The 14258-nt window shown below is 36.8% G+C and overlaps 2 protein-coding genes and 1 long non-coding RNA gene across 3 annotated transcripts; 1 reads left to right on the top strand and 2 right to left on the bottom strand.

The window, feature by feature from the left end:
- Positions 1-2759: 2759 nt before the first annotated feature.
- On the bottom strand, positions 2760-4197 carry LOC147542441 (uncharacterized). The gene has a single exon (XM_086635050.1). It carries the CDS (start codon positions 3899-3901, stop codon positions 3128-3130), a length of 774 nt encoding a protein of 257 aa, XP_086491176.1. The 5' UTR covers positions 3902-4197; the 3' UTR covers positions 2760-3127.
- Positions 4198-7385: 3188 nt separating this feature from the next.
- LOC147542439 (uncharacterized) lies at positions 7386-9416 on the bottom strand. The gene is made up of 2 exons (XM_086637996.1): positions 8637-9416; positions 7386-7697 (listed from the first exon to the last, which is right to left on the bottom strand). The coding sequence occupies exons 1-2, from the start codon at positions 9279-9281 to the stop codon at positions 7488-7490; spliced, it is 855 nt and encodes a 284-aa protein (XP_086494122.1). The 5' UTR covers positions 9282-9416; the 3' UTR covers positions 7386-7487.
- Positions 7391-9321, top strand: LOC147542440 (uncharacterized). Its single transcript, XR_015224148.1, has 2 exons — positions 7391-7895; positions 7967-9321. It is a non-coding gene; the product is annotated as an uncharacterized LOC147542440 (long non-coding RNA).
- Positions 9417-14258: the final 4842 nt, after the last annotated feature.

The raw sequence follows: 14258 nt of genomic DNA, 5'->3' as shown, positions 1-14258 counted from the left end.
AGTACATTGATAGACCAATAGACCAAGGTCAGTTGTTGTTGGATCTATCCATTTCATATTAATCTTCTTGTTTTTGGGTTTATGTCGGTCTAAAAGCGTTGTACTTTTATTTTAGTTATGTTTATACGTACAAAGTGATCCTGTAAAAAAAAGTATTAGTTGTGAGAATTTTGAGCTGGATGACCATAAGCTTAACATTACCAATAGTTTAAACTTACAGAATCAATAAGAAAATGAGACACAAGCATGTGTAGATAAAGTTATATCGATTCATAATATATGTACCTTTTACATTCTAATCTGAAGTCATGTATTGATCATTCCATGTCATAAAGTTCTTGAAATGAAAGGATTGGAAGAGGAGAGGAGACAGGGTAATACCCAATAGGGAGTACTTAAGTCTTTGAGTTGCTTTGAGGAAAAGATCAAAGAGAAAGGATAGGGAGATGAGAGATTACTACGTATGGGAAGACAACACACAAGGAACCAAATACTTTTATGTGAAATGTTGTAGGTAGGTGAACCATAATTTTCCCTTTCAGATTACAATAATGCTAGAGTGGCCCACTAATTCATCTTTTAAGGAGATTATTTCTTAAAATTTTGAAATCTAAAGCGTAGATTTGTTTAAATTTACGATAATAAACAATCCGTTATAAGAAACCAAGTAAGAGATTAAATAGACGGCTATATTATTGTGAATATTTGTAGTGTCACTTCAAAACCTCCTACGAGAAATTAGGTACAGGTTTTCCTCTTAGGCTCCTACGAGAAGTCAAATACTCAATTAGGCCATTTGGTAAAACATACATTTTGTGGTAAGGATCAAATTCATTGATTTTGATATTGTCTAGTGTCTACTACATAATTTAAAGTGTAGAGAAGGGGATTAATACTTTATTAGTTGTTTGTTAGATGGTCTTAATTAAGATTAATCAATATATAATAATTCGGAAAAGCTATTTTTATCTGTCCTCAATTATTACATTGGATCAAAGTTCTTTTTTTTTTTTTGAAAGACATTGGATCAAAGTTGAAATGTTGAAAACCAATCCATCCTTTGTAAGGTTCTCAATGACCTTTATTCTCTTGTCCTATTTTATTTGCAATAATTCCCTTACGAGCTAGCCAATAAGATAGAATTTCATTTTCACTTATAGCCTAGTTGTTCGCTTGAGTTCATATCATCAACGTTCTGCTTGTCTTTTTCGGAAGACTTAAGACTGCATCTAAACTATATTATATGCATTTTACTTATATAACATAAACTCTTGTATTATTCAACTTTCTAGGGACACGCCCTTGATTTGGCTATAGGGACTTCCAAGCGCTTTTGATAAGATTTGGATTAACTAGCAAAATGCTGCCCCTAATAACATGGGTGCATTTGGAAATGGACCATATTTAGGGGAAAATAGAGAGCTCTTTCGAAGCTGCCTAAAGAAAGTTGAGGTCCCTATAGAATTTTTCTCAGAAGAATTTGGGCTTACAAGGACTGGGCCTAGCGCCTAATAGGCTAGGTTTAGAACCCAAATCCATAAAATTGTCCTAAATATGGACCTGAGATCAGACTGGTGGAAAACAATACAAACATATACGAAAATGTTATTTTGTCCGACCCTAAGCCAGGAGAGTATGGACCGCTTTGATGGATGAAAAAGATTTAAAGGGAGAAGTTGCGCTCAATACTCTCTCTAAATCCGACTTGTCTATGGAAGTTCATAGGATACCATCGACGTCCATACACCTACAGGCTACACCAATCGAAATTCTGACAATCAAGAAGTTTCTAAATTTTGTTTGTCCGCCTAAGGTGCTGTTTGTTTTTTATTTTATTCAGATCTGAAATCTGAATTGGACGCCAATTCAGATTTCAGATGTTTGTTTTTCTTATTTATGAAAATCTGAAATATTGGCTGAATAAGGTTGAAGTCTGAATGAGCTGAAAAAGAACCCATATATTTCAGACTTCAAAACAAGTCTGAAAATGGGGCCAATTTCTGAAATGTAGCAAATGACATCTATTGTCCCTGTATTTTAGAAACAATTATCTCTACAGCACCAAAATTACCACCGGCAAAACCACCGCCAGTAACGGCCAGACCACCACCACATAGCACCACAATAGAGCACCGCCACCACCACCGCCACCACCACCACCACAATAGAGCACCACCACCACCACCACCACCACAAAAGAGCCCCACACCCACCTCACCACCACCAACACCACAGAACACCGGTTCCAACACCACCACAGAGCACCGCCACCAACACCACAAAGCACCGGCTCCAACATCACCATAGAGCACCGACACCAACACCAGCGCTGCAGAGTACCGACACCACCAGACACCATAGAGCACCGACACCACTACACACCACAAACCAGATCTGTAATCCATCGCCGGCAAGGGTCATCACCCCTTTTGTTCCAGACCTTCCATTCGAGAGATAGAGAGAGACAAAGAGATAGAGAGAGAGAGAGAAATCTGGCAAGGGTCATCGCTCATTTTGTTTGAAGACCTTCGGTGAGAGATAGAAAGAGATATAGACCCGGTGAAGCTTTTAGTTGGAGAGAGAGATCCGGCGAGGTTGTCGGTTAGAGGGAGAAGTCCGGCGAGAGAGAGGAGGCTTCTGAAGTTTTTTTGGTTTTGAAATGAAAGAGAAGGTGACGTTTTAGAGATTTAGGGTTTTAAAGTTTATAGTTCTGTGGTATTTATTTAGCCAAGGGATAAAGGACAAAAAACAATGAGATATTTTTCATTAATCAGGGGTATAATTGTAACTTTAAATTTTCAGATCTAATCATTCAGATTTAACAAACAAACATCTGAATTCTGTCAAATCAGATTCAGCCGATTCAGTTCAGTCTATTCAGATTCAGCCAATTCAGATTCAGACATAAATAAAAAAAACAAACACAACCTAAGTTGATCGAGATTCTATTAGACACCTATACCGATCCGGATTTTGACAATATAAAGGTGCGATAACATATCATCCATACAAAAGAAGAGAGAGAGAGAGAAGAGACCAAATGACCAAAAGCCTACATAAATGTTAATGCCCTTGGAATAATATAACCCATCCCCACAAAAATTTAAATATTATTGTTGATCAAAGTTCAAACATTCGGATTCCAAAGGTTCCATAAACGAGAATTAAATATACCCATCACGTCCGGCAAAATTTTTCTCACCAATCCTCTGTGTTCATTGGCCGGAAATTTCTCATTCTCTTCTACCCTTTGCTTTATCTCACCTGAAAATCCATTACCCATTTCACAAATTTCGTCTTTCTCAAACATTCCGTCAGATTTATCCGACACAACTGACGGAATATCATCACAATCCATCATCTTCTCCGGCGACTCAACTTGAAATGCAGTGGCATTGCTTCGATTATTTTTCTGATTTTCTGCAATTTTTTCTTGTTTGTTGAATGTTTTTCCATTTACTCGTCTACCCATTTTGTCTTTCTTCTTTCCCCCTTTACCATTTTTGTTAGAAATTAGTTCACCATTGGTTAAGTGTTCCTCAAATGCTTCAATGGCTTGATGAATGAGTTCTCTATTTGGTGAAGAATCCCATTTAAACCAGTAATTAGTATAACAATCAAAACACCCACATTCAAAAATGGGAGATTTGTGATGGGTATCCTTTGATTTTTTGTTGTTCTTTTTTTCTTCATCAATCATTGAAGATGGGTAGGTAGTTTTCATTGACCTAGTGAGTAGATAAGCTAGAACTTCTCTATCTTCAAGAGAAAGAAGTGAAGCTAATGCTAGAATAGCAACTGGTAGTAACTTAAAAACAGAGAAAGCATCTTCATTTTGAGAAGAAGAAGAAGAAGGAGATGGGTAGACTTTACCTTTGTTTTTATGGTAAAGATTCTTCATTTTTTGATACTTTGCTTTGGTTGCTTGTTTGAGATTGAGGCTTTTGTTTTTCTCTATTGCTTTTTAGAGAGAAAGAGAGAGAGAGAGAGAGAGAGAGAGGGGTTTACTTGAAGGTAGAAGAAGATAGGGACAGTCCCTGCGGGGAAATGAGAGGTCACTATTTTGTAGAGAGAGAGAGAGAGAGAGATGCAGAGAGAGTAGGTGCTTTGACAGAGGGAGGGTACAAGAATCAAAGCCACCATTCTTTTTCTTTTCTTTCTTTTCGTTTTCTAATGTTTGGGACCTTTGGATACTCCTTTGAGTGATTTATGGAAAATACAATTTCATTACTAGAAAATTATAAGAAAAACATAATTATATAAAATATTGAATTTTGAAGGAGGTGCATCCGTCGGATTATAAGAGTGTCTCCAATGGGACACACAAACTCTACCATTAGAGTCTCATGTATGAATTTTGAAGTTTTTGTTAAAAAGATTCTACAATAACACGCTTTATTAAACATTCTATTATGAGGTATATGCATTTATTATAGTATTTTTTTGAGAGTTTGAAAAGAGCCAATCTAAAATTAGAACGTCTTATTGAGTTTTTCTAAGGGCCACCTAAACTAATTTTTTTGAATTCATTACCTTTAGAGTATCTACATTGGAGAAGGTTTTTTATTAGAGCGCCTCCAAATTACCACATAGTAAAAAGACGGTTTAGAGATTTACTTTTGACACTTGACACTTAGGATTTATAAAGTTTTTCTTTTCTTTTTTTCTTTTTTTTTTTTTTTTTTTTGTTAAAAAACATAGTTTTTCTTTAGTGCCACATTGGTGATGGGCTAAGAAGTATCTATGATCCCAAAGAAATCAAAATATCTATGCACATTTTGTTTCACCTAAGTCCTAGCCGTGCTTATGAGAAGCTCAAGATATACAATGGTTGTATCTGCATGGGGATCTAATGTTGTGTTGGTTGTTATGTTTACTCCAAGAAGGAAAAACTTAAGATTTGTTGGAACAAATTCATTATATATATAAGTTGGAATTCATCAGTTATTGTGCCTACTGATGATGTATAAATTGTCCAAACGTTGACTGACCTCAAAGAGTCAAGAACGGACCTGAAATCCAACGGGTCAACCCGGAAGGCAACAAAATAACTAAACTTTGAACACTCTACCACCTACAACTCTAATTGGGAGGTCGGCTAGAGGTATCAGCTCTGGAGTCTCCAAAGGATGGGGGGTTCGCGTAAGTTAGGTCCTAAACTGGGGAGGCAGTAGCGCGCCAACAGCTTACAGACTCAATTTCAGAATCTCCTTAAAGATTCTAGTCGGCTACAGATCTTAAGTGTTTAAGCAAGCTTGGACTTCAAGAGTCCCAAAGGAGGAAACATCTCTAAAATATCTATCACCTCGGCAGGATATCTACGAATGATCCTTGAACTTAGGAACTTTTATTTATCTTAGATACGAGAAAACTATAATGGCAACTCTAACCACGAATAGTGGGAAACTTCCTTAAACGGTGGATCACAACCGCCTAAACTAAACCGTCTAATCACAGTCAATCTACTTTAGCCTATAAAAGGGCCCCCCAATCGTCTTCCACAACACTTTCGAATACACAGAGTTTCCATAACTCGCCCCAAAAAGGTTCAATCAATCTTCAATCTTTCACTGCAAAGAGCAATCTGACTGTCTTGAGCGTCGGAGCGGTTTTCGAACTCTTTGCAGTTTCCCCCCAATAATCAAGGAGCAGGAGTAAGGAACCAGAGCTGGAACGAGGAGTAGATGAAAGGAATCACATGATAACAGACATTGTCATGCATTAAGTCTCTGTTTCATGCAGATATAACAGAATGTCATTTTTTAACATCAGCATCTATAAGAGAAAAACGTGATCCAACAAGGAAGAATATAGATTTTCTTCCGTCAATGTCGATTGATTTTGAGTCGGATTACCACAAACCTAAGAAGATATCGGCTAAACGCACACATGGACAACCTGTGGGGATAATTACATTGAATAACAAACTAGATACTTACATTGAATAACAAACTAGTTACCTACAACAACAAAAAGAAGCTAGAAATATGGAGTATTATTTATGTCCTCTCTACTTATCGTCAATTGATTTGAGTATGATGCCTACAACTAAAACTGTGACCGTCAAAGTCAGTTGAAGAAGAGTATTAAATCAAGTAATTTATCTTATAAAATAGGTTAATTAAATAAAATGAATATTTCCTTGAATCATCTTATTCAACAAGGGAACAGCACAAGATAAACATAGGAGTAGTTTAAATTGGGTCCAAAGAATGATGGGTAATATAGCAATCTAAAATATAACATGGATGGTAAGTTAATTTTTTTTTTTTAAATTGAAAACATTGTATTATTTATATATAAGAGTTTACATGTTGAGAAGCAAAGTTACAATTTCAGAATAAAAATATAAGCACACTCTCCAAATTGTAAGTTATTTAAGTTGGTTAGGTAGGTTTTCAAGTTTCTCAACAAATAAAAAAAAGTAGGTGTTCAAGTAAGAAATCGGCTTCCTAAGAATAGAGCTTAAGTTCCACTTTGATAAGATTAATGGCAAATTTGTTCCTAATTCAATTTTGTTGTTGGCCTGTACCCACACTTTCTCATTCTGACTTTAGAACCACATAACATCCAATCCTCAAGTGCACATATTCGATGACAACATTTGTCATACCAATTTTTACGCCATTACTGTACAATAATATTTGGATCTACAGTCTGTGCCCCATTTTGAGCTCGGCGCGATAATAAACAACTTCATTTTGGTTAATTCTTTGGAATATAATTACATATTATTACATTTAAGAAATATAATCTATGATTCGGTAAGGAATCAAATCGCCAAGCTCTCAATCATTAAAGAGAAAAGGTATTTTATTCTCCTTTAAGCCGAATTATTATCCTTAACAATGATTTATGACCTTTTACACTATATTCCTTGATATAATCCCGAGCCTAATAGTTTTCGAATTGCTTTAACGACACCCAAGCTTAAGCCCGAAAACAGTCCGCCTCACTTTCGAGTTAGTCGCCCCATTACACCCAGCCGAGCATCGGAATACAAACCCCGCAGCCCTTTTTTACTCCAAAACAACTCATATTATAAAGAGGTGTATCTAAAAGCACACAAACCCCACAGCCCTTTTTTACTCCAAAACAACACATATTATAAAGAGGTGTATCTAAAAACTAGGTGATAAAATTGCCCTTATATAAAATAGAGTTAGGTACTTGGTTTGGGGGGGAGGTATGGGCAAAACGGCAGTGGGGGTTAGATTTTCTAGAAATAACAAAGATTCTTCTTCTTCTTTCTCATAAACTATTGATTAAATAGCTCCAACTAGAGAAGAAGAAAATAAAAAAGAACAATCAACTATCACTCTTACTACCCACCTCTGATGGTCGGTTTGTCTTTGCCCACTGAACAAATAATTGGCAATCGTAGAGAGAGAGATCAAAAGTAGTTCACTAGTTAATTTGATTTGAAGTTCACAAAAATGCAAAATAGATTGGAAAACTAGCAAGTACACATGAGAGGAGGAAGATAATCATTCAGATTTCTTGGTTTGAGTGGATGAAGGTGATATGTTATTCTTGTTGTCCTCGGCAAGCTTTGAGTGGATTTCATGGCTCTGTTTGAAGTACATCTCAAATGATCTTGGTAGAAACCTTGGAATCAGGAACCCAAATAGGTTTATTGAGAAATATACCATATTTGCTATTGCCAGTCCTTTCCCAAACCAATACCACGCCACATCCTGTTTCCACATTCATGTTTTTTTTTTACTTCACACAATATACATACCAAATTTGCTATTGGGTCATAAGTAAGTAGTACATAACTGGCCTAAGTTTGGACCTCTCATTTGTGTCCTGACTCGCCTCGAGTGTCTATATGATGGGGGTTTCGGGAGCTGCCTCAGGCGAGGGCTAGGATGGAGGTTCGGGAGCGGACTGTGGGCCTAAGGCCCGTCTTCTGGTGCATCAATCCCCGTGGGTTTCGGGAGCTGCCTCAGGCGAGGGCCAGGATGGAGGTTCGGGAGCGGACTCTGGGCCTAAGGCCCGTCTTCTGGTGCATCAGTACCCGTCCGTCGTCGGGGGAACGGCTAAGGCGTCTTAGGGGGTCGGCTTGTCCGTCGCGGCCCAGAACCGATGGCCCGTGCATCGGGCCCATGCATTTTCGGGGTTCGCTCACCCGTCGCGGCCTGGTGCGTCTTTGGGGTCGGCTCGTCTATTGCGGCCTCGACCTCGTGAGTCTCCGGTCAGTCCGCTGGACACATGCGTTTTCGGTTTTCAGGGGTTGGCTCGTCTGTCCCGGCCTCGCCCTCGTATGTTTCGGGCTCGTCTGTCGCGGCCTTGCCCTCATCCGTCTACGTGCGTCTTTGGGGTCGGGTTCGTCTATCGCGGCCTCGACCTCGTGCGTTTTTTGGGGCTAGGCTCTTCTCCCGTCAGTCAGTCTATCGCGGCCTAGGCCGCTTCCTAGGGTTGGTCATTAGCCTTAGTAAATGTGAGTGGGGTCTTTGTATCTCACCACCATTCTTGTACTTAATTGCTCAAGCCCAATTGACAAGGGAACCCTTTAGCAATTCCTAAGGTGGGCCTCTAGGCTTCCCACAAAATGGAAACGGGTCAAAACAAGAATTTTAAAGGCACTCAATTTTGTAATAAATTAAAGGCCAAGATAAGAGTCACAATACCGTAATCTGAGCGTTAAGAGGTAAAGTCTTGTTAATCCAAACATCTTCAACCCAATCTGTAATCACAAATATCCTCCTCACTGTATATAGCAACGGCACCAAAGCTCTCACCGGCGGCGAAAACAACGACAACCCACTTATAACATTTTCAGTCAAAATCTGAAAAGACAATAAAAACAATGAAGGAGTTGCATTTCTCAAAGCTTGTTCATCTCCTCTTGCAAACCCACCCAATACATAAGCTAATGGTAAAAACATCCCAATTGTTGTCCCTACCATAACATAAACCCTAAATATAAGTAACTTACTTCCTTCAAAAAGCTCTTTAGAAGATGACCCATTAATGGTTGTTGTGTTACCATGATTAGGGAAAGCTAATTTAGACAGAATTAATAAGTAAGATGAAGCAAATGCTGGGAAAATTAAATCAATGATTGGGACTAATCCACTTGCTGAAAAAACCATTATAAAAGCAACTAATTGAAGTTCTATTACTCTTAATGATCCCATTACTCCACCTACTACTGCTTGTTGTTGTTGTTGGTTTTGATCTAATTGAGTTTTCATTTGGGTTTTTGACATTAAATTTGAATTTGATGATGGTGGTTCTGTTCTTGCACCTACTGCTAATGATAATCCAGACATGATTGATTTTGGGGGTTTTCTTGTTTCTCCCTCTAGATTTAGATTTGTTTGTGTATTGTGTTTGTGTTTCTCTCTCTAACTGTGAAGAGATTTTGATGATATAAAACAGAGGAGATTGTGTTTTGTAGGAGGGTTGAGTGACAAGTGTTTACCTTGATTTGTGGAATTTTGACACGTGCTAGTATTACCACCCAAAAAAACAGAACCGTTTTTTGAGAGGTGGTTGTGAGATAAGGTAGTGGGTCTTGTGGTCTGCCTTGCCTTGCCTGACTTTTTCATAACAAGAGAGCCGGATCCAAGACACTTTGTCATGGGCTTGGGCTTAGTCATGAGCATTGGGCTTGGGTTTAGACATAGGCAATGGGCTTGGCTGTGTCATGGGATTGGGATTGGACTTGATCATGGGATTGGGATTGGACACGATCTTGAGCTTAGGCTTCCTCTTGGGTTTGATTTTGGGCTTGAATTTGGATTCAGATATGAACTATATTATAGGCTTACAATGGATGGGCTTTTCTTCAACATATTGATAGGCTATGCGTATGAATGGAAATCTTTAAAAAGTAGGAAATAATGACATTTTTGGTCCTACTTTTGTCATGGATTTGATATTTAAGAGATAAAAGTTAGATAGTGAGAGATATATTTTAGTGCATGATTTTGTTTACCTAATTATTTAGGTGTATGGGGGGGTTGAGTAGATACTGTCCATTAGCCTCAATTAGTTATGATTCTTTTGATGTTCTACTCAAATCTTCAAAAATGGGTCTACTCGTCGACAAGGAATAGAAGTTTAGTAGTTTCTCTGCTCTTTCAGGATTTGTTTGGACGATGGGACGGGTAGTTTATTTGACTGTAACTTTAAGTTTTTTATGTCTTAACAATTTTATTACGCCCTAGAGACAATCGAGCTCAGCAAAAGTACTATTAAGTTTACTTTATTTAGGTAATCTTATCCTTAATAAAGGACTATAATGGCTTAAATACCAATAAGGACATATCATATCATAGTCAAATCAGTTTCTTATCTGAATCAAAGGTCAATAGTATCTCCACCATTAAATTTTAATGGTCCCACAACAATTAAGTTTTTGTGATTGTTGAATCACCAAGATGTCAACTTTGTCTACCTTAGGTACTAGGCCCAGTTAGCCATCTGAAATTTTCAAATTAGTAGGCCCAGCCCACTCCATTTTGCCTAGCTAGAGAATTTATACAAAACAATCTGTCTACACTTCTCTCATTACCAATTAGTCTAGAGTTTAAAGCCCCGAGAGCGTAATAGATAGTACGTCGATAAACTTGCTCCAATTAATGTTGCTCCATGAAAAACAACAATCACGATAATTTTGCGATTAACTATATATTACAATGTGAGACTAAATAACCATGATTGTTTGCTGTAATTAAGATTAAGGGGTTAAGCTATCCTTCTTTGTTTGACTTTTACCTAGCTGTCTACGATTTTCACAAAAAATCATTAAAATAAGTTCAGAAGTTTAATTTGTGGGTTTGATTTGATGTTATTAGACCCCACAATAACCTTATTTTCAACATTATCAATTAGTGAAAATTGAATGTAAAGTAGGATGTGATTATACAATGGAGAAACAACTATGGTAATTCAATTATTTCACGATTTAAAAAAGCAATTTTCTATAGTTACATTGAGATGTCTCATCTCCAACATGTCAAATACATAAAGTAAAAAAAGGTTTTATTTCCATATAGTAATTTGGTATGACTATAGATAGGGGTTTTCTACGTTATCTTCGACAATTCTATTTTTAAAGTTGGTTTTCAAGAAAGTTAAGCCTATTTCATAAAAAAAAAAAAAAAAAAAAAAAAAAAAAAAAAAAAAAAAAAAAAAAAGTTAAGCCTAGTGTGCTCCTCAACCGTAATAAAAGCAAGTTTGTATATCTAAGACAATTCTCTGCGACTTTGATTAAGGCTCTTAAGAATTATATTAGAACATCTCTAATGTGGCACTCAAACTCTAAATACCACCTACTCACATTCTAAAATTTTAAATTTAACATAACTCTTTTTATTTAACTATTTTTTTTAATTGAATTTAAGTATGGTATGTGTATTAAGTAGAGATATTTTATGGATTCCCATTAAATGCCACAAAATGCTCAAACATATGAAGCTCCTATAACAAGATTGGATCCACACACTTAGTGAGGTATATTCACCAAAAAGAAATTCTTGAGTAGGTGCTTTTTATGTAAAGAAGAAAAAAAGGGAAAAGAAAAAGTATGAATGATAAAAGCAAAACCCTTGATAACCCATGGATGTAGACATTGTTAATTATGGTTCTCTATTCTCTGCCACTAAAACCCCCAAATTCCGACCCTTCCATATATCGAGTTAATCACTATAAAAGTCCACCATAATCATCATTTCATCAAAACAAAGTCTACAATACCGTCAACAATTGGTCGCTCAAGTGGTCGAATGTGTTTATATAAATTTTAAAATCTTAGAGGTCCCAGGTTCGATTCCCAAAAGAGGTGGGTCTGTTGGACTTTAGGTCATAGTTTAGCTGGGCTATAAACCCGTTTTGTATAAGAGTTTGAATTCGACAGTTTTCGTGCTTATCACATTTTTGATATATCAATGTCATTGTAATGACTATTGTAATGACTATGATCGTAGTCAATCTTCACAAAAATAAACAAACAAAAATGTCTACAGTACCAGCAACTAGGGGTGTACACGAGCCGAGCTCTTAACGAGCTGCTCGAACTCGGCTCGACTATTGCTCGTGCTCGACTCGAATATTAACGAGCACGAGACTAAAACGAGCCCAAAATCATGCTCGTTTATGTAAAAGAGCCGAGCTTGATCATTCTTTAATGTATCACGAGCTACTCGTGAACAACTCGTTTAACATACTCTTATAATATTATAGTACATAATTACGTATTAGTATTGAAACTTGTACATGAAATATCAACCATTAAAAAATTATCAGAATATGAATCATTAATCATTATTATTGTATGTGACAAATGATAATTGAAGTTTTTTTATAATTTAGAAAGTTTTCATTTGAAGTATTTTTGGTAAACGAGCTCAAAATAATGCGAGCTCGAGTTCGAGCTCGCTCAAACTTATACGAACCGAGCTTGAACAAGTGGACAATTACTCGAACGAGCTCGAGCTCGACAGTCAAATACACGAACGGATCTTGAACATTAACTACTCGACTCGAGTACATCCCTACCAGCAACTTCTATAGGTTTAGATTCTAAATACTTATATCATTGAAACAGAATTTAAAACCGTTCTAAACCCAAAACAAAAACTGCAATTTTATAAGTTTTATGTAATTTGACGATTTGACATCTCGTTATCAATCTGTAGTCCACTAGCCAACCCATTGCGCGCAACTGCAAGAAAACTCGCACACTCTCCATTTATCTACTTAGTTTATGTTTTATAATTATGTTCTAGTACCATAATTGTGTGACCTTTAGGGTCTTTTCATCTTTGATCTATCTTTTTCGTCAGAGTCTAGTCAGTTTCTCTCACCTCATGAGGTATTTTACATTCGAAGTTCTGAAAATTTACTTATGTAATTCTCATGTCGCTGAACCGAGAGGAATAATCAATTATCCATGTGTCTTGTGATTTAATCACTTACAAATGAAATATGGTTTCAATGGTTTCACAAAAAATAAAAAATAAAAAATAAAATAGAAATTGACTCTTTGATTCTTCTCTACTTCCCGAGCCAACCCATCAAGTGAAGACCGGACAATGAGTAGGGTGAGCTCTACCAGTGGCGGGCCCCGCTCTTTTCTTGGCCTGCCCACAGCAAATATCAAAATGATACGGTGGATTACAGCCGTTAAACAACCACGTGGTCCACCAGCCGAATTGTCCTATGCTAACTATTCTAGACGAGATTGCCACGTGTCAAGTTATTGTCAGGATGCGCACCAGTTTCGCCAGTTAGGAAAAGTAGGGAAAACAAAACTTACCTTATCGTTTTGAGTTCGCACGTGCCACGAGGCTTCTCTTGTTAAATGGCCACCTCTCAACATTGATAGTTGTTAAAGAGACACCTATTTTAAGGGGGCATCTCTACTTCACATTTTTGATAAATTAGTCTAATGATTTATGGAGTAGTAATTATTATTAATTTCTACTACCTAGGTTTAAGAAGTTAACCTTTTAACAAACAACAAAAAATGGAATAAAGAAGTTAACATATATGACTCCAATCTTTATTTTAAAACTTTATTTTTTTCTTATGTCAGTCATGAATAAGAAAAAAGAAAACGGAAAGAATGAGAGGATAGAGAAAATAAAGAGGGGCCGGGAGAAAGAAAAGAAGAGGGACATGACCATGGAGAGGGAAGATTAAGAAAGTAGTGATGGTTGTGATGGTAGTCTGTCAAGTCGTGGTTGACCAGCTAGAAGATGAGGATGAGAAATAGGTCGGGGTGTTTTTGAAGAAAAAATGAAGAGTCGTGTTATCAATTTGTTTTGGGGCATTCAAGAACCTAAAAGCATGATTTCATCAAAAGATTGTTGACTCGCTGGAATGGTCTTGTAAAAATGACCAACTTTCATTTTGAGCCTCGTTTTTGTTTTTTCATTAGTCAATTTTAAAAGTTTTATTTTTTGTTACCCTTTTTGAAAAGTAATCCCTCTATACTTGTCTTATATTTTTCATTGTCGGAGATACATAGTTGCGAAAAATCAGCTGACGCCATCCAACAACATGTCAGTGACCCATCATTAAAAAATATCTTCTTCATCACCCATTATGTTTCCACCATCGCCTTAATAGTCGACTATCACAACCTTTACGCTCTCTCTAGTCTCTTTCTCCCTTTATTTTCTTACTACGTTTTCTCAATATTCTTTTCTCTTTATCTTTCTTTATCATGTTTGCTCTGTTTAGAAAAATCTAATGAGGTTTCACGATCAATTCGTGAACCCCTTTGGAGTTTCCTTATG

This window comes from Eschscholzia californica, unplaced genomic scaffold (assembly GCF_041429995.1).
Source record: "Eschscholzia californica isolate CP2 unplaced genomic scaffold, dmEscCali1.0.p SCAF_4, whole genome shotgun sequence".
In the NCBI taxonomy this organism is placed as follows: domain Eukaryota; kingdom Viridiplantae; phylum Streptophyta; class Magnoliopsida; order Ranunculales; family Papaveraceae; genus Eschscholzia; species Eschscholzia californica.
The sequence above is the reverse complement of the archived record's forward strand: the minus strand, read 5'-3'. Positions and strand labels throughout refer to the sequence as shown.